The sequence below is a fragment of the Oryza glaberrima genome, chromosome 1, assembly GCF_000147395.1.
Source record: "Oryza glaberrima chromosome 1, OglaRS2, whole genome shotgun sequence".
NCBI lineage: Eukaryota > Viridiplantae > Streptophyta > Magnoliopsida > Poales > Poaceae > Oryza > Oryza glaberrima.
Window position 1 is genome coordinate 17187212 of NC_068326.1, and position 19584 is coordinate 17206795.

The window sequence follows — 19584 nt, forward strand, 5'->3', positions numbered from 1 at the left end:
TTTCTTCTTGTTTTGACAGCAGATAATTAATTCGGCATTAATTTTGTTTTAAACAATGATTGGCAATTCTATTTGTTATTACCAGCTGGACGTTATTACCGCCTTCAAATGCAACTGGTAATTCGTACCACAGCCGCTTCCCAAACCGACAACCAACGACAGCTGGACCCCACGCTCCCGGCGATGCGATGTGGCCCCACCAACCAGCGACAGCCAACCTGCAAGCCGTCTGGATTTTTCACAATTTGGTCTTTTGAAAAAACTTATTTCACAAATAGACCCCTGAAAAAACTTATCAAATGGTCCTTTTTAGGGCGACAGAGTGGTTGGCGCCGTCTTTCTGCCAACGTGGCGGGGCGATGCTGAGGTGGCAGGGAGGAGCGTGCCGAGTGGCTCCCCCCCCCCCCGGCCAATTTATTTTATTTTATTTTTTTGATATTTTTCATTCTTAGACACACACAAAAAACCAACCTTAAAAAAAATGAACTCAAATGGATGAAATATGTGACCTGTAGAATTTTTCCTCTCTCTAGTGTAGAGGAGAGAGATGTGCAACTTTTTTATTTTTATTTTATTTTTCTGATATTTTTTTCACACTCAGGAACCCACAAAAACCAGCCATAAAAAAATAAACTCAAATGGACAAAATATATGACATGTGGAATTTTTTAAAGCTCTATCGAAAAGCTTCTCGCCTCGAAAACACAATCTTGCAAGCGGAATTTGGAGATTTTAATCTTGCAAAGCTGGGGAGAATTGGATGTAACTTTTTCTGTAGATGTACATGGATATATTATTTGTCTTATTCCGAGTCCGTATGAGAAAGTTACGTCTATTTTAATAAATGACACCCGAATGACGAGTATTTTCGGTAGAGCTTTGGAAAATTCTACAAGTCACATATTTTTGTCTATTTGAGTTTATTTTTTCGATGATTGGTTCCTGTGTTCTCCTAAGTGAAAAAAATATCAATAAAATAAAATAAAATAAAATAAAATTGCATCTCTCTATACTCTTTAACTTATGGCTATCATTTCATGTGGTTATATTTTGAATTAGATTAAGTAATTTCACCTAGTGGTAGAGTGCATTGTGTTTAACATGTTGATCAAAGGGTTTTACTAAAGTAGTTATGGTCTAATTTTGGTAAACGTGCAAAGCAAGCTAAGTGGTATGCTATTTTCAGACTTCTAGCTAAGTGGTATATTCCGTTCGAGTTTAAATTTTTTTTGGTTGGTTGGTTTAAATGAAAAAACATTTGAAAAAATAAAATAAAAATAAAAAGGTTGCAACCTCATATAGAGAAACATAAATGGAGGCGAGGGGTGGGAGAGGGGCGCCAGCCATGGTGGCGCCCTCCTCCTACCACGTCGGTTCGCGTGTGCCACGGTGGCAGGAGGACCACGGCAAAGAGCTGGCGCCGTCCCGTTGGACCATGGCGCTAGCCAATCTGGCGCCCAAAAAGAATCATTTCTTGGATAAGTTTTTTTAAGGGTCTATTTGCGAAATAAGTTTTTTAAAAGGTCCAAATGTAAAAAATCCAGCAAGCCGCGCCGCCAGAGCGCGTGCAAAATGGGACACTGGTTTCCCTGCCCCCTCCGCCTACAAAAATCCCCAAGCGAGGGGACACCATGTCTCATTCCCAATCTCACCACCATGTCTCATTCCCAATCTCACCACCCTCTTGTGCCCTAGCTAAGCTAAGCTAAGCTATCTCCGACCATCTCCGGCGGCGATGGCTCCCCCGTTGGTCTCCTGGTCCGACGGCCTCCCGCCCGAGATACTCCTCATCGTGCTCGCCCACCTCCACTGCCTGGCCGACCGCGTCTCCTTCGCCGCCGCCTGCCGCAACTGGAGATCCACCAGCAAGCTCGCCGACGCGGAGGCCGACAAGCCGGCGCCGCCGCCGCCGCCGTCGCGGAGGCATGTCCCATGGCTACTCGCCCCGTCGCCCGTCGAGAGGCCCACCATCACCAGCCTCGTCTCGGGCCTCACGCGCCGGATCTCCCTCCCGGCCCGCCTCCGCGGCGCCCGCTTCTTCGGCTCCTACCCCTGCGGCTGGCTCGCCGCCGTGCTCACCATGTGCGGCGAGCACCTCGTCGCCAACGTCCACTCCGGCGAGACGGTGTCACTCCCCAGCAGGGTGGTTGTTGAGTTGTGATCCAAATTCATTTGCATTTAATAAAGGCCGGCTTCTGCTTTTAAGGTTCCACTATATATATACCTCTTGTAAGCCGTCGTACGGCGATGAAACCTCACCTCAGATATAGTGAAGATATTTTACTGGCTGGCGCCCGTGGTTTTTTCTCTCCTGTTTTGGGAGGGTTTTCCACGTTAAATCTCGTGTCTTTTGTGATTGATCTATTGTTCTTTATCGTTTGTTCGCCTATCGTTTCCTAACAGTGGTGAGCCAGGTGACGTGCACCAGGAAGACCACGACCGTGGCGATCATCCGCGCCGTGGCCCTGTCGGCGGCGCCGAGCTCGGCGGGCTGCCTCGCCGCGGCGTTCGTCTGCGGCACCTCCAACCTCGCCTTCTGCCGCGTGGGAGGCCCGGGCAAGAGCAATGTCTGGACGGGGATGGAGGTGTTCCCCGGCACGATCGACGACATGATCTTCTTCGAGGGACGGTTCCACGCGCTCACCACCTGCGAGCTCATGACGGTGTTCTCGATCTCGCCATCGCCGGAATCCGATCTGCCCGACGGCCGCGTCGAGATCTGCCATCGATCCTTCTTCATGCCGATGCGGATCGAGACCGTGATGCCCCTCCTCCGCGAGTCCGCCGACATGTCGCGCTACCTCGTCGTGTCCCGGAACAAGCTCCTCATGGTGGTGCGCTACTACGTGACCGCCGCCACCGCCGCCGGCGTCGGCGTCGGCGTCAGCCACGCGCGCACGATGCTGTTCAAGGTATTACAAATGGAGAAATTCTGCTCGCACGGAGGATTCTGGGAGGAGATCGAGGACATGGATGGCAGGGTGCTCTTTCTTTCCCGATGCTGCTCTAGGGCTTTCGAGGCTTCGGAGATCCATGGATTCGAAGGTGGCAGCATCTACTTCCTGGATGACATCAACTTCCATTTGTCACTGGTGATCAAGGACAAGGCCGACTACCCGTGCGCCGACGTCGGCATGTACGCGATCTCACCAACCGAGGATGCATGTTTGCAGAGTTGCAATATAAGAAAAACTATCTATTTACCCTCTGTTCACGTTAATGACTTGGTTAGTGCATGAACTTTGCAACCTGCAGGTGCTGTGTTTGAGCTCAGATGAAAGCGTTAATATCAAATATATTAAGATGTGCGTGCCTATATTAATGTTTCTATAAAAGCGTCTCTATATTTTATAGAGATGCAATTTACACGTCTCTAGCAACGTCTTAAATAATATAGGTACGCTTTAAAACGCGTCTCCATAATTTTGAGATGGTTCAAACGGAGACGTTCCTACGACGCTTTATAAAACCGTCCCAGTTATCTGTGGGAGACGAAATAAAACGTCTCTATCCTACAAATAAAATGTCTCCATTGGGTTGTTTTGTTGTAGTGTGAAGTTACTAAGTTATTCTAGCAAAAGTGATAAATATTTCTACGGTATGCATTAAAGTTAATCAGGTATTAAGTAAGAGTTCTATAATGTGGATCTTTTATTAACAAATAAATGTGTCCTGTCATTTGTAGTCTTGATAACAGATACATATAAAAGAGTTAAAACATAACATTCAAAAATATACCCAGATAATTATCACACTTTCGACTAAATTATAAAGTAATCCATTGGTTTTATATTTTATCTTCTAAGAAAAAAATATTTGAGTGAATGGTTAGAATTATAACGTCTGATTTGATTATTTTACACCTTCTCCAGTTCTTTTAGCTATATGTACATATACCCTTTCCCTTCAAAGCTATCATATAATTGGTTTTGGTCATCAACAGTATCTGTGCATGTTGAAGTTCATACAGCACTATATATGCTACTCTTAAAAATAAATAATAGCGACCAACAGTATTTTATGAATTACTGATCCACCAATTTGATTACACGATTTTCTAAAACGACTTATATCTGGGATCAGAGGGAAATCAACAACTGGTTATTACAATTTGTGCTAGCTTGTCCCTCCAAATAAAGCGATACTGAAACGGTTGTTTTGTGTCCACCTAGGAAACACCAGTATCATTCTTGTAACGGCAGTGAATTATTCAATCACCCGCCTTTTTTTCTTTTGCGAAGCAATAACCTGCAGTTTTGATCATGATGATATCAGGGACTTCAACTCTAAGTAGACAATCAAGCCGCTGTATCAAGAGAGCGTGATGAAAGCAAGATATTCTGGAAACAAGTTGATCGATTTCAATAAGAAAAATTCACATGAACTGTTATTATTTCCATGCACTTAAAAAATTGCTCAAACAATATTGTGCATTTGTACAGATCGTGTTAAGTGATAGTAAATTATGTATACCAAAGTATCATCAATATTAATTTCAACTCGGATATATGTATACCAAAGTATCAATAACATTAATTCTATCAAAGAGTACTATCTCATTAATTTCAACTCCAGGTGATGATAAACAATAGTTAAGCTTGAATATTAGTGACAAGAATAGCGGAAGGTAAAATAATACCTGATTGATAGTTTCAACAGGTACTGTTGACTAATTGGATTTTGGTTATCTTTTCATTCCAACATGGTTTGTGTAATAATTAATCGATCTAGCTAGAATGACTGGAAAAAGGAAATTTTCAAAAGAATATTGTGCAATGGTGTAGACCCTGATAACAAACAATCTCAGAGCCCAATCTAGTCTGTTTATATATAGTGCCAAATTTTAATTCATTCTCTTATCTTCTTTTGAAAACTGAATGACTGACTGCTAAATTGCTAAATATACCTGATTAGTAGTTGAATAATTTTTGGGTCAGTCCATCTGAGCTAGCTCTTGTCAAAGGTCTCCTCTCCAACACATGGTTTTTACAATAATTAATTGATCTAGAACATTAGGGGTATGAGTCATCAGAATGGATGGAAAAGAGAAATTTTTAGTGCAGCGGCAAGAAATTTGGGAAATGATGTACACCTGGTAATACAAACAATCTCAAAGCTCAATCTAGTTAGTTTATATGCACAGTGCAAATTTAAATTCACTCTCTTATTCTTCTCAATGCGAATGCCACTTAATTTGTTATAAAGCCAGTTCCTACATATTGCTCAATTATCTGCCGCATTCTATCAAGCTTTTCACGTAATCTGGATATCTCTTTAACTTTACTGTGTCAAATCATTTTGATGTAATTGTCATATTCTCTGTAGTATGTATCATTCAAACATATATATGGTAATCCTTTTAAGGTTGAGGTTTCATCAGAAAATTTTGTAAATATTTGTACATAAAAACCAATTCATCAGTATGAAAATTCGGAATAATTCATAATTTTACAATAAATAGTTTTCTGAAATGAATTAGAGTACTATACTTCTATTCTGCCATTTTTTGTTTAAAATTTGACAGACAAAAACCGCTTACTAAACCGGTTAATTACTTCTGCCAGTGCTAACTATTGATGCCGAACTATCATTGTCAATTAAAAACCCTGGAGTGATGCTAGTTTTGAAACAAATTAAGGCTGCCAAACCATCATTGTCCATTAAAACCAACACTGATAGCAATTCCGAATCGACAATAATAAGGCTCGTTTTACAGCGATGTGCTGCATGCGATGGTAGAAAATTGTAGCAATATTATGTCGTAGGATTTTAATGTTATTTAGTGCACTAGAGTTCTATGGTAGAATATTATTATAGCAATAGGTCATAGGATTTTAATGTTGTTTAGTGCACTTATGTGAATTTTAAATGTTATGCCAAATATAAAGAACAACCATAAGAAAAAAAAAGCTCTCATAATGTATGAAGTCCCATGATTTTGTGGACTAAATAAAAAAAAATATAGTCCAAAGTACACTTACTCTGTTCAGCACATAATAATAATCAAATCCCAGAGATCTCTATCTGCTAGATTGCATAAAGTTAATAAATCGTCGCGGCTCCAAGTATTTCTCTGTTCGTCTTCACGGCATGATTGGGCCCAGACCAAATCTTTTAACAGATGGGAACAGTAATCCGGCCCGTTTCCAGAACTAGATTCAGTCTGACCTGTATCGTGCCAAGCTGACTTGGTCAGTCTGCTGCCGGCGAGTGACAGCGTGGCATGCACCATGCATGCAATGTCGTACGAGGTCAGAAAGTATTTTCTAAGTGTACTTAGGTGTGATGGCACCTAGGCGTATGCATGTAATTTTGAACAATTATATAAAAATTTCATAAAATTTGATAAAATAGGCTATGATAATATAAGACACCATGCAAACATGTAAGTCTAAATTGGATCGATATATGAAGAAACAAAAATAACAAATTTTATCTGCACTGTACGGATACTATTCACTATCTGATTTTATTATTTTTGTTTCTCTAGTTGTAGATCAAATTTAGTCCCGCATGTTTGTATATAGACTTATATCATCACAAACGATATTACTAAATTTTTTTAATTTTTTTCTATAACTATTTGAGTCACATGCAAATGATAGGTGCCATGGCACCTAGGTGTAGAAATTCCTTGTCCCTTGCGAGGTTCCATGATGATGCAGATGCATACTTATTGACGTACCAATGCATACAGCATATTTGGCAGAGTAGTAGTCTAGCAAGGCATGCATGTGCTACCAATCGTGTATGGTGTGATGACAGTTTAATTTACAACGTTAGTTTTGTCGGCGTGGTTAAAAGGTTTATATATATTATGAATTGTAAGTATAGTGGGTGTATTTTGAAAAAAAAAATTCAAGACAGTTTACAAAGAATAAAAATCTTAACTGTACTTTTCTCTTCCCTAATTATTGATTCGAATGGTAATTTCTGTCCCTCATTATTGGAACTGCTCGTTGTTCTTGCTGAACATGTGGTGCGCCGTCAAATTTAAAGCAGCACATCAGTCAACAGTGGTAGAGCCTAGATCTCCCTTATTGCCAGACAAGGGTTGAGTTTTTACGATAGTCACTGGTGTGGTAATGAAGATGGTCCGTATGTAAATAATGTCTTATAAATTTATAATTTGAGTTGTTTGTTTTTGGGAGAGGAACACGAAGGCCACAATTCCGGTGGGGAAGAAGCCAAATCCATCATAACCGGGCCAGCTATCTTTCGGATAATCGCTCATCACTGCCTTGAATTAAGTTGCTAAAGAAGAAGATGGCCATGTCACTAGATGGAGTGTTGAAGTTGTTTGGAAGCAAGGGTCATGGAGTTCCATGTAAGGTTCGCATGGAATTTTAGAAAGGGATTGGAAGCTTAATTAGCCTCTTTCTCTTTTGTCGATTGATGTAGTTGTGATGCTTTGTTAAATCCTTGATGTAAGGTGTTTGAATCTAAGCATGGCTTTTGGTTTCGTACATCCATTCTAGATGTAGAGGCCTGTTTAATTCATTTTCTAAAAAAAAAAGTCATCTCACTAAATTCTATGGTATGTAGTAGTCAGTGGAGCACTCAAAGGTAAATCATCCTCTTGAGTTTTTTGCCCCTTCTTCCGGAGTATTAGCATTCAGGCTTGGCATCCAGTATTCTATGTCTCGGAAATAGAAAAAAAAAAAGTACTTTGGAGTACTAGTAGAAACGAAATTTCGGACAAAAAGGTTGAAATTTGAATGATATTTGCTTAATTAAAAATGGCTTCATCTGTTGTATACCAAGGTCAGCCTGAAAGACAGATGCACGTGAAAAGACAGAAACACCTTAATTTGTTACCGATGGAACATATGATCATATTTCTTTCTTTATGCCTCGTTGTCGTTTGCACGTCTAGACTCTGAAGAGCACTGATTTTTCTCGACCATATAGATGAAACTGCTACCAAATAAACACGTTGGCATGTGATCGCTTAGTAGTATAGTACTCCTAGGTACCAACAAACTACAAGATATTGATTCCTTCATTGCACAGTTCCTCTTCCAACAATTATTGATCAGAGCTTTCGCGCCGCCTAACTGCATATATGCAAAACTCTCTTTGATTATCTCACTATCTAGTTGGGTGCACAAACACCAGATCGAGAGCATATACCAACATCGCACACTGCCCTTGCAATTCACAACTATTTATATGGTGAAATTGGTGCAGAAATTAAGTTCAGTTCCATTCCATCCACCAGTCGGCGTGACACTGCAGAGACACGCTGCACGCTGCCCGCACCGCCGCACGTAAGGAAAGAAGGTAAGAACATGGTGTGGAAAGCAGCATTGGCCGCTCTGCTTCTGTTCATGGTTGTGGCTGCCAACGGCGAGGTCGGCCATGGTGGCCACGCCGCCGTGCCGCTCAGGCGAAGCCTGGGCCTGGGCTGGATGACCGGCTTGAAGGGTGGCCCGCCTACCGGCATGCAGCCATCATCAATCCGTCCTGCTGCAACTGGTAATCCGTTCGTTATCCATAGTTCTGTACATGCATAACAATCTGTTTCTTGCATTCACAGTTGCAGGGCGTATTATCTTGAAAAAAAAAGGATAACAGTGTATAATTTGGTTGACAGTGTAACTAACTTGGTTGCTGCTACATGTTTCTGCAAATTAAGATAGCTGAAGATTTAAATATTAATTGTTTCTGCGAAGATAACTGAAAATTAAATTCAGTATATACAAATGTTTCTGCAAAATATAGCTACTAGAGATTTGAGATGTCGGTGTTTTGGTTGGGATCAGGAGAAGGTGGGAGGCGTTTGAGCAGCGAAGGGGAGAAGTTCATCCACACGCTGCCGGCCTTCAAGCGACCGCCTATCCCACCGACGTCTAATTAATTAATCTCACAGCCATATTATATGCCGGCCTTGATCGGCCCCGACATCTCAAAGCTGAAGGACCGAACAATGTAAGCAGTGTGTTAAATGGATGCCATGCAGATCGACATGGTAATCATGCATCTTAATTTGAGAATAAACTATGAGAAATGGAGAAGTTTGTGTTCGGCTACTTTTGTAATATGATGCAAGCATGGCAGCAAGCCAGCAACGCCTGGTTCTTTCAATTACAAAAAATAAACAAAATATGAGATGTTGTGTAGGATGAATTTGTGTTATCAGTGGTACGGATCTGTGGTATATACTATATTCGGAAGTGAAACTTGAATGGATTACCAATGAGCGCTATAGAGTTGCTTTTATTTACATTACCAAGAACAGAACATCCAGCAGCATAGCATTTTAGTATATTTGTAAACATAACAGAAGTAATTAACGAAGCTCCATACCATATACAATAAATAAAATCGGCAGAAGGGAACATGAAAAAACAACGGAACCTTACCATGATTACTTAGTTCTTGGATTATTTATAGCGGCCATGTCTACGACTTGAAGAGGCAAATGGTCAAGTACCAGTCTTAAGGACTTGAATTATGTAGCACCAATTCCATTTAAGTTGTGTAAAATTTGAAGTGAACTTAATTTACCCTGTGATAAGTTTTCTCACACCACTAGCCTACAATACAAAACAGGCTAATTGTCTTGAGCTGTTACAGATCAATTATCTGTCTCGAGACCATAACGGTTATATCAAAATGTATGACCAGCCATCCCATATGTATCTTCAAGAAGTTGTCGTGATGAAATGTGGTTAATTACAAAAGTATCACAGCTTCCCATATGAATCTTCTGGATTTTCCTGAATGTCCTAATCAGGAACGAAAATATCAGAGTGAATTAACATCATAGAAACGAATAGAATATCAGAACGTTGGTTTACCTTATACTCTATGTCATGCCATTCGCACCACTTCTTCAGCCTCGGACAACAACAGATTACGGCAGTTTCAGGAGCAGCTGGCATCAAGTCCCGCAGCTGAAGTAGAGGGCAATGAAGAAGTTTCAAGCTTTCAAGGTCTCTAAAATTTCTTAATCCTCCAATGTACATGAATCCACGGCAGTCGGATATCTCAAGCTCCGTCAGAACTGCAGGGTTACATAAGTGCAGAGATAGAAGCTGATGGCACCCGCGAATTATCAAAGATGACAATAGATCTGGAAATTTTGTTCCAGTTGACATATCAAGTAAAGGACATTCAACCAAAACCAGTCCTCGAAGATTATTGAGATAATTCAAACCTATCAACGATTCAAGTTTAGCACAGTTCCTGATCTCTAGTCCCGAAAGCATCGAAAGACCCTTGTGGAAATTAAGAACACCAGAGAAAGTGCAAGAACTGAACTGCAAGAACCGCAAGTTAGATGGTAACCAGCTCTTGGTTGAGGAAAGCAGGTTTTGGCCTATCTGCGTGCAGTTCTCAATTGTCAAATGTTGAACGGCCACGAAATTCTTAACACCATATTCTGTGATCAATCGCACATCTGAAATATGCATCTTCCTAGTAACCTATTGAAGAAGATAAAGAGAACAATTAGTGAAAATTGAGCCTAAATATATCCTTAGTTTTGACAACAGTTTATTGTCCTGATTGAAATATGATGTAAAAACCATATGGATGTTCACTACACTTAAAAACCATATGAATATGACGTATTAGTTCAAACATCCATGGTTATGATGTCCTGATATGGATGACATATTAGAACATCCATATCAGGACATCATATGGCAAAACCACCAAAATGGACAGCAAGCTAAGGAATTGAGTTTCACGCAGATTGCTGCATTTCAAATATCCATGTACCTAATTATGGGCTTAGGGCACTCACTATGTTTCTCATAAATGAAACTAAACTGGTCTGCATGTTTTTATTACTGAATTTTTTTTATGTGAATTAAAAAGGTCTAAAACCTCAAACAGTACGGGAGTACATAGGTTTATTAATTTACAACAAAGTAATCGTTCCAGCATAAAATCCTCTGTTGAAGTTTATAATACACGCCTCCACTTGCAACAATCTACCAAATGGAATTTTACCATTGATTTGTATCAATCTAACTTTGCAGTAGCAAAGAAATCGTGGGCACGAGAGGAAGTCCCTAACTACACCACACGAATATGCACGAGCACTAGAAATTGTGGATTTGGCTCTCACCTCACTTATTGGCCCAAAACCGGAAGACGTTAGCCTAATTGGTCCAAACCAGGCAGAAGCCTTGCTGCACCCCCAAAACCTAGCCAACTTCTATTCCACACCTAATGATTGAGGAACTTCAGGCCCATACATTGGACTTGGGTTCAAACTACAGTTATATTGAGAACACTCCAAAATTTGCAACATTTATGGTGCAACTATTGTTTATGTTCCTTAGAAAAAAATCTATGTTATAATACCTGGGTACTAGATCCAATTGCTTTTAGGTGCTTACTTCGTCCATGCTTTCTTATCGATATTCACAAAGAATGAAAACATTTTACAAGTTGGGAAAGCGGTGGAATTGGTATCAAGTGACCTAAAATTGTGGACTTCTGTATCGCCATCGCTTATTTATGGTAACCTAAATATATCAACAAATTAATTCGATAAGAAAGGTCATGTAATGTGAAACTATTCTAAACTCTTGAGGGGATATCCCCTTATTATTTGCATGTCACTCAAATAGTTATGAAAAAATATTGAGAATATATATTAATATGTGATATATCACTCCACAAACATGCAACCTAAAATTCAACTTCGACATACTGTAACAAAAAAAACAAATTAAACTACGATTAGTTAACATATATTCACAGTCAAATTTTCTTTTTTTTTTCGTTGCGGCATGTAGAAGTTGAATTTTAAGTTGCATGTTTGTAGAGTGAAATATCACATGTTAATACACCTTCTCAATCTATTATATACTAATAGTTTATTAAACTTTCTATAAACACTCTCAAGCCGCCACATGGCAACGTATAAATACTCTCAAGGCACCACGTGACACTCTAATAAAATACATAAATCTATCCGTTGATTTTCATTTAAATCGGTGGACCCATTATTTAAGATCGTTAGATGCATCTTAAAAAATCAAAACTTCCCACCATCCCTGCACATAATGATTTTTATGTTGTTTCTCTGTTTTCTTATCGAGATGTGCTTCGCACTCCCACTAAAAAAACTGCACGAATTTGAAAGAAGATGAGAGGCTAAGTTTAGAAGGTGCTTAACAGTCTGAAAATCAATTAGAAAGGATACGCTCGTCCTTGGATCAACATCTGATGTCGGTTCCTCCGGCACCAGCGGCCAATACGCTACTACCGTTACTTGATCAAAGCCCAGATCAAGAACGCAAAACAGAATATAACTGAAAGAAAAATTAAAAAATTAACAATGAAGAGGATCATCAATGGTCGCTTGATGGAGCATTCAACCTGATATATCCATCCTGCGGTTTTTGCTCTTCGTCTTAAATAATGAATTTAAGGCTATTAACTACTCAGGCCAAGATTAAAACTACCCTTTCTAAATGAATTTAATCTGATGCTTTCATCTTTTTTATAATACATACAGTTTTCCATGTGAAAGCATATCACAATTAAAATTAAAATTATCTTCATAGGGAAAAAAAAAACCCACAAATAGACACCATATGCATTAAAATCCATTAAAAATCCTATAAATATTCTAAACCGTTGTGTGGCACTCTTAAATTAGAGAAACATTCAATCATTGGTATCCACTTAAAACGATGGACACATTATTTTTTTAAAAAAAATCCATCCCAAACCATCTTCCCTTCCTCTCCATCCCTATAGGTATTAAAGCACATAAACGCTATACTAAGCTACTATTTGTCCCGCTTAAATTAGAGAAAATCCTAATAAATCGAAAAAATAAAACATTCGACCATCGGTTTTGACTTAAACATGAACACATTATTTTCGGTCGTTAGATCAATCATTTTATTTTAAAAAATCCCAACCCTCCCTCCATTCTCATCCCCAAGCCGTGTGTTACTTTCTATATTTTTTTATCTCTTGACAATTAAAATTAAAATTATCTTCGTGGGCAAAGAAAAGACCACAAATGAACCTTCACCTATTAGGTATAGCCACCATATGTCTCTTATGATCTGTTTGAACTATCACATTATTTTTTTAAGTGAAATCAATAATTTAATAACTATATTGACTATATATAAATGCTAACAAAAAGTTACATTCTGCAACCCGCATCTATATTGAGGCCTCCACTAAATATAAGAAAACACTAAAATTTCTCACTAAAAATAAAAAATATCCCGCCTTAATTTTTTATAAAACTGGTAGACCCATTAATTATATCCCGTTAGACATCTAACGACTTTCTATCGACTTAATTATTTTTTTTCTCTCAAGATGTATATAGGAGCTATTCATCCATACAATTTGATGTTGATGTTTTTATCAATAAATGATCGTTTTAGGAGATAAATAAATAATCTTAAAATGATCATAGCATCTAAATTATATATGTGATCTATGAAGTCACGTGGCCAATTGAACATACCGATTGTACTAAGAACGTTGGTGGAATCTTAACAACGAAACAACCATGATGTTGCCTTAGCAATATATAGGTAACTTTTAGAGAGTAATTAAAAGATCATGTCTATTTATTTATTTTTGGTAAAACTTGCTACGGTACATCATGAATTTCTGAAATTTAGCATAGAACAATCTAGAACGTGTTTTTGTTACATGACACTCCAGTTTAGTGGTAATTTGCGAAAAAAATACTACGGCCTCTATTTTAAATTTTCTTACTTAATTAGAGAGATATAATTTAGAACGGATGCCTTTATCCCATGCCAGGTTGCAGGATCAACCCACTTATATTTTCATCCCAAATTGCAGATATCAAAGTATTTCAAGCATGCCTCATACAGTGGAATTCTCCCACAAAAAATAAAAGATGAATATGAAAAGAAATGAAAATTGAACAAAATTGAAATGAAAATTGAACAAAATTTATCTAATTTTAATTTTTTTTTGCGGGCTTGAAACCCATCCTAAATAGAAATATTCAAACATTTTGATATGACTAATAAAATGAATATATCTAAAATTTCAAACAGAATCTAACAAGAAAAATGGACATTCATAGTAAACACATCTATTGTTTTGGCACAAAATTTTATCATAAATTAAAAACTACACAGTTTTAAGTAATTTTAGTTCAGAATTTATATGCTGCAAGGATAATTAGAAGAAAAACATAACCATTGTTCAAAGTACATTAAATAAGTTCAATTTTAGTTTAGGATAAAGTAAAAGAATATTTTTGATAGAAAGCCACCCACACATGGACATTCGTAATAAAATTTCACGCACATTAAATAAGATGCCCGCGCATATGAGCAAGCTACCTTCCTAGTTTTTTTAATTTTCTTATAACTATTTGAGTGGCATGCAAGCAACGGTGGGACGTCCCCTCGAGAGTTTAAAATCCACTCTCCTCATATAATTCCTCACATAAATCACATTGGTATACATGGAAAATAGTATATTTTGCATTTTGTTAAAGTAGAAGATGCATTTTGTTCACTCAAAAGTAGAAGGCTCTGTATTTAATGGAACATGTACTCGTGTAGGAAATGAGGAAACATAAGTGGTTGTAAGCAAAATGATTATTCTACTTTTGTAGAAAACTGTACATACCTGAAAGTAGTTGAACTCATGTTTCTCACACCACTGTTTCAGTTTAGGACAATCAGCGACAAATGCATGGCAAGGCTTGCACGGCATATTTTCTGAAGGAAGAATCAGGAGCTGAGGACAGTGGGAAATGTACAAGCTCATAAGGCAAGAAAGATTTTGTAGCCCCACCAAAGTACTCAGGTGCAAACAATCTCTGATATCAATAGTTTGGAGATTTGACAGCATATTATCTAGTGAAAACTGGATAATCTTGACAACAGATTTGCTTATTACCAAATTTCTCAGGGAGGTGAAACAAGGGATTCTGCTTAATTTCGAGCAGTTTCTTACAGTAAGATTCTGCAATTTCGAGCAATCTGAATTCTGCAATCCACACAAATCTTCCAGGTTGCACAAATTTTCGAGTTCTAAACTCTCCAAGGATGGAAATAGTCCATCTGGTTGCCATGTGCTGTTACTTTTGTTGTACCTGAAAGATGCATGATCCAAACTCCTGATGTTCGAAATGCCCACAAGTTGAAGATGTTGTAAGTTATGGAGGCTTCTTATGTGTAAGGGTAGGTAGGTAATGTTGCTGCAATGCTTCAAGCACAGTGTCCCTAAGCAATAAAGATCACCAAATTGATCCAACGATCCACCCATGAAGTCAAAAGAAACATGAAGACATCTAAGACTGAAAAGATTCTCAAAGTTGCTTGCCTTTAATATTCTCAAGGAGGAAATAATCAGTGTCTCCAGGCTGTGAAGGCGACATACCGATTCAGGCAATTCTCTCATTTTGCAGTTCAGAGAAAGATAGCGCAAGTGTCTTAAATTGCCGATTGAATATACCATACCACTAACATCATGGCTTGAATTCAGTATTAAAGACCTTAGATACATGAAACTGGATAATTCCATAAAATAACCAGAATGTTTTTTGTAGCAGCGGAAACAACAGTTTAACACGAGTGTTCTTACGGACCTCAGGTTGGGAAATTGAAGTTTCAGATCAGCTACTGGTGGCATACATGTCGTGCCAAACATTGCTGTACACTGTTCTCCTCTAGTAAATGATTTTGCAAGATCAAAAATAACATCATGCAACTTAAAGCGTTCAATTGACGTTGATGGTGTGAATTCTAGAATGAAATTGGGGATTCAACTGTTCATCCATTGAGTTGGCCCTAAGGGCTAATATGTTGAGAAGAGTACAACGCGAAAAGACAGAAATACCCCTTAACACATACACACTAATACATATATTCTTAACAGATGGTTTCTTCAAATAAGTTTCACACTGTAACTTGTTTTCCAAATAGAACATTGCTTCTCTTGCTTTTTCCTTTGATGAAAGTCCTTGTCTCCCTTCGTTTCTTGACGAAAACCCTTGTATCTCTCTTTTTTTTGACGAAAATCCTTGTCTCTCATTATAAGTAAACCTGGAGAGACAAAGCTTCCGGTTGTTAATATCCCAACATACTGGTTTCCTAGAAGTTTCAATCAATGATCTTACGTGCAGTTCATTAAAATACTCATTTCCTATCTCCCGGCAAGTTTTCCCGTTTGTAGAGTAGATATAACCTTGAGCGACCCACAGCTGAATAATGTCATCCTTTGTAAATCCTAAATTTCTAGGGTACAATGAACAGAGAAGAAAACAAGGTTTCAATCTTGTTGGCAACCAGTAATAACTCAATCTAAGAGCTGGAAAGATGTTATCCTCTTCATCCAATTCCCAAAGCTCACTTTCCAATATTTCCATCCAGGCATGTTCATCCATTGTTGATCGTAAAAGGCAACCTAGTGACTTCACTGCTAACGGTAAGCCACCACATTTCTTCAAAATTTTCCTGCCAATCTGAACTAATATGGATTGTTCACTCTCATGTTGGTTTCCAAAAGCATAATGCTGAAACAACAACCAGCAATCCTTGTCAGGAATGCAGCCAAGATGATATGGCTGCACTGTTTGAACCAGACGTGCAACCTCTTTACTCCTGGTGGTGACCAAAATTGTCACTGTCTGTGCATGCCTGAGCGGAGATAGAAAATCCTGCCAGCTACTTTCACATTCATTCCACAAATCATCAAGCACGAAAAACAATTTCTTTCCTTGTACCTCTTCCAAGAGAACCCCATGAACTAAGCTTAGCTGTGTGAAGCCATAGTTTTTCATGGTTAATGACTCGGTAATGGCAATCGTCAACTTATGGACATCAAATGTTGGGGATACATGAATCCAACCACTATGCTCAAAATGTTTTTTAACACAACTGTCATTATATACCATCTGCGCTATGGTAGTTTTGCCAATACCACCCATTCTAACAATTGGCAAAACAACAATTTCAGATCGTGAAATCTAAATCAAGAGCGGTCTCGATTTTGTCATATCGAGCGACGCGTCTCCGAGTCAACCAATCTTCTTCCTCTTTTACCGATGCTGCCGCTTCACCACTTGCATCGCATATACCAGTGGAGAGAAAAAAAGAGAAAGGGAAAGAAAAAATCGCCACCAACTCACCACCGTAAAAGGGGAAAAGGGCGAGGTGAGCCGTGAGTGAGGGGAGGGCAGGAAGTGTGGTTAGGGTTTCGATCCTCCCCCATGGACACCTGCGACCTCATCTTCCTCTGCCGCGGCTAGGCGTTTGGTGGGAAGTACATAGCGACTGTGCAAATTGCTCAAGGAGCGGCAGGGTCGGGTGACTGTGCAGATTGCTTGGGGAGCAGCGGTTGGTGTCGATGCCACCTACAATGAGCTGGAGTGCAAATGCCCCTAATGGCCTAACGTCCTTGGGGTTCATGTTCAGTAAGTTAGTTTTTTACCTGTGGATTGGTTTCCTGGAAGAAATTGAGCCATTACGTGTGAAGTCTTGCATTTAAAATTAGCCCGTATTGATTTCCTCATCCAGCTGCGCTGCTTAGCCTCTTACTCTGCTAGCTAACCACAGCAAGAAGCCACCGTCTCTGTTTGGACCTTGGAATGCAAGAATTTCTTTAATTGCCACAGGAACTGAAGTTTCCTATACAACTATAGGGCCTAAGCATTCCTATTTGCCTTTTTTTTTATGGCAGAGTAATCTAAGGTTTTCTTTTGTTTTGGGACAACATCAAATATTCTACTTTTGACATTACTTGTGCTAATTAAGTTTGACTGTTATTTCAGGAGCATGAAAAATGTTAGGAGGATGATACTTTTGTGCCTTAGTTGCTGAAATGTGCTATAGACATAATACATTTTGGATGTAACTTATAGATGTTTAGATGTAAGTTTAATTTTTTTTATAAAAGTAACTTTTAGAAACTTGTTTCAAGTATAGATTCATATTTTCCCCTTTTTGTTTTTTCTTTTTCCAGTAGTGCTTGAAAGAGAGGTGAAGTCTGTGATGGATTGTACATAATATTAGTAGAGTAACTAATGAGAACTAATCGTGTATAACATCCGAAGTCTTTGGGCTTTAGAAGTAAGTTTAGTAATTTTTAAAAGTAACATAATTGTTACTAAGAAGTAACTTTTACATAGTTCAAAAGTAACTTTTTATATTGATTCATTTTTTATTATCTTTATGCAGTATCAGCAAAGATATTCAACCATATGATGGATTGTACATAACATTGATGGAGTAACTAATGAAAACTAATCATTTATAAGAACAGTGCAGAGTTTTAGGTCTTTAGAAGTAAGATTAATAATTTTTAAATGTAACTTCAATGTTAGTGGCAAGTAACTTTTGATAGTTTAGAAGTAACTTTGTATAAATCTGTTTCAAGTAGAATTAATTTTCCCATATACTTTTTTTTCATGCAATGTGAGAAAGGAGGATGAAGCTTATGATGGACTGTACATAACATTGATGGAGTAACTAATGAAAACTAATCATTTATAAGAGCGATGCAAAGTTTTAGGGTTTTAGAAGTAAGTTTAATATTTTTTTAAAAGTAACTTCAATATTAGTGGGAAGTAACTTTTGATAGTTTAGAAGTAACTTTGTATAAATCTGTTTCAAGGAGCAAATAATTTCCCCATATACTTTTTTTTCATGCAACATGAGAAAGGAAGATGAAGCTTATGATGGATCTCAGATAACATTGATGGAGTACCTATTGAGAACTAATCATGTATAAGATGCAAAGTTTATATGCTTTAGAAGTAAGTTTAACAATTTTTAAAAGTAACTTCAATATTAATGGGAAGTAACTTTTACATGGCTCAAAAATAACTTCATGTAAACCTCTTTCGACTACTAATTCATTTTTCTCCATTTTAATTTTTTAATGCAGTATTAGAGAAAGGAGATGAAGATTGTACATCAGTTTGGAACTACTAAAAAGGATTTAATAAGATCTCAATGTTGGAGAAAGGAGATGAGGGATGTGATGGATTGTACATAACTTTAGAACTAAAAAGAATTTTATAGGATCTCAAGATGCAGCTTGTTGGTTTTCAGTGGTTTCATGCTTGTTTTGTGCTTCTCATTTTGTGAACGAATCTGGCATGGATCTATGAATTATGGAGATGAAGTGTTTGTGATGGACTGTACACACCATTAGTACTAAAAGAATTTGGGGGTCTTAGAAGAAAAAATAATATACAGTTTAGGGATGAATTCCAATTTGATGCTTGTATCTAACATGGATTTATGAATTTGTAGGGATGCAAACTTAGCATCAGAAGTTTATGATTTGGCTGTTTTATCACTTTTATTATTTTTTTTCCATTGGATTTGAGTATGAAACCCTAGTTCTCTGTTTGTTCGTGATTATTTTTCCTCAACCTTCTGTTGTCCGTGAGTTTCTTCTGTCAATTTCTAATGACGGTGTTGTTCGTGAGTTGGGTGGAGGCGTTGTTGTGAGATGTGGCTGGGATAGGTGCATCGAGAGCCAAGTCCTTGAGCTCCTTAAGCCACAATTTAACATAGTTGTCCTAGAGCCCTTGCTCCTCGGCATCTTCAAGTGTGGCCTGGATGCGTGACAGCAGTCGCTTCAGTCGTT

At 38.2% G+C, this 19584-nt stretch overlaps 3 protein-coding genes and 1 long non-coding RNA gene across 4 annotated transcripts; 3 read left to right on the forward strand and 1 right to left on the reverse strand.

The window, feature by feature from the left end:
• Positions 1-1735: 1735 nt before the first annotated feature.
• Positions 1736-3278, forward strand: LOC127775467 (putative F-box/kelch-repeat protein At5g24040). The gene is made up of 3 exons (XM_052301746.1): positions 1736-2143; positions 2415-3165; positions 3256-3278. The coding sequence occupies exons 1-3, from the start codon at positions 1736-1738 to the stop codon at positions 3276-3278; spliced, it is 1182 nt and encodes a 393-aa protein (XP_052157706.1).
• Positions 3279-8094: 4816 nt separating this feature from the next.
• LOC127760154 (uncharacterized) lies at positions 8095-9181 on the forward strand. The gene is made up of 2 exons (XM_052284371.1): positions 8095-8478; positions 8766-9181. The coding sequence occupies exons 1-2, from the start codon at positions 8292-8294 to the stop codon at positions 8858-8860; spliced, it is 282 nt and encodes a 93-aa protein (XP_052140331.1). The 5' UTR covers positions 8095-8291; the 3' UTR covers positions 8861-9181.
• Positions 9182-9689: 508 nt separating this feature from the next.
• On the reverse strand, positions 9690-16768 carry LOC127775560 (putative disease resistance protein RGA4). The gene is made up of 5 exons (XM_052301855.1): positions 16275-16768; positions 14941-15079; positions 14611-14721; positions 9804-10430; positions 9690-9731 (listed from the first exon to the last, which is right to left on the reverse strand). Exons 1-5 carry the CDS (start codon positions 16766-16768, stop codon positions 9690-9692), a joined length of 1413 nt encoding a protein of 470 aa, XP_052157815.1.
• LOC127769251 (uncharacterized) lies at positions 16766-19306 on the forward strand. Its single transcript, XR_008016748.1, has 2 exons — positions 16766-17401; positions 18874-19306. It is a non-coding gene; the product is annotated as an uncharacterized LOC127769251 (long non-coding RNA).
• Positions 19307-19584: the final 278 nt, after the last annotated feature.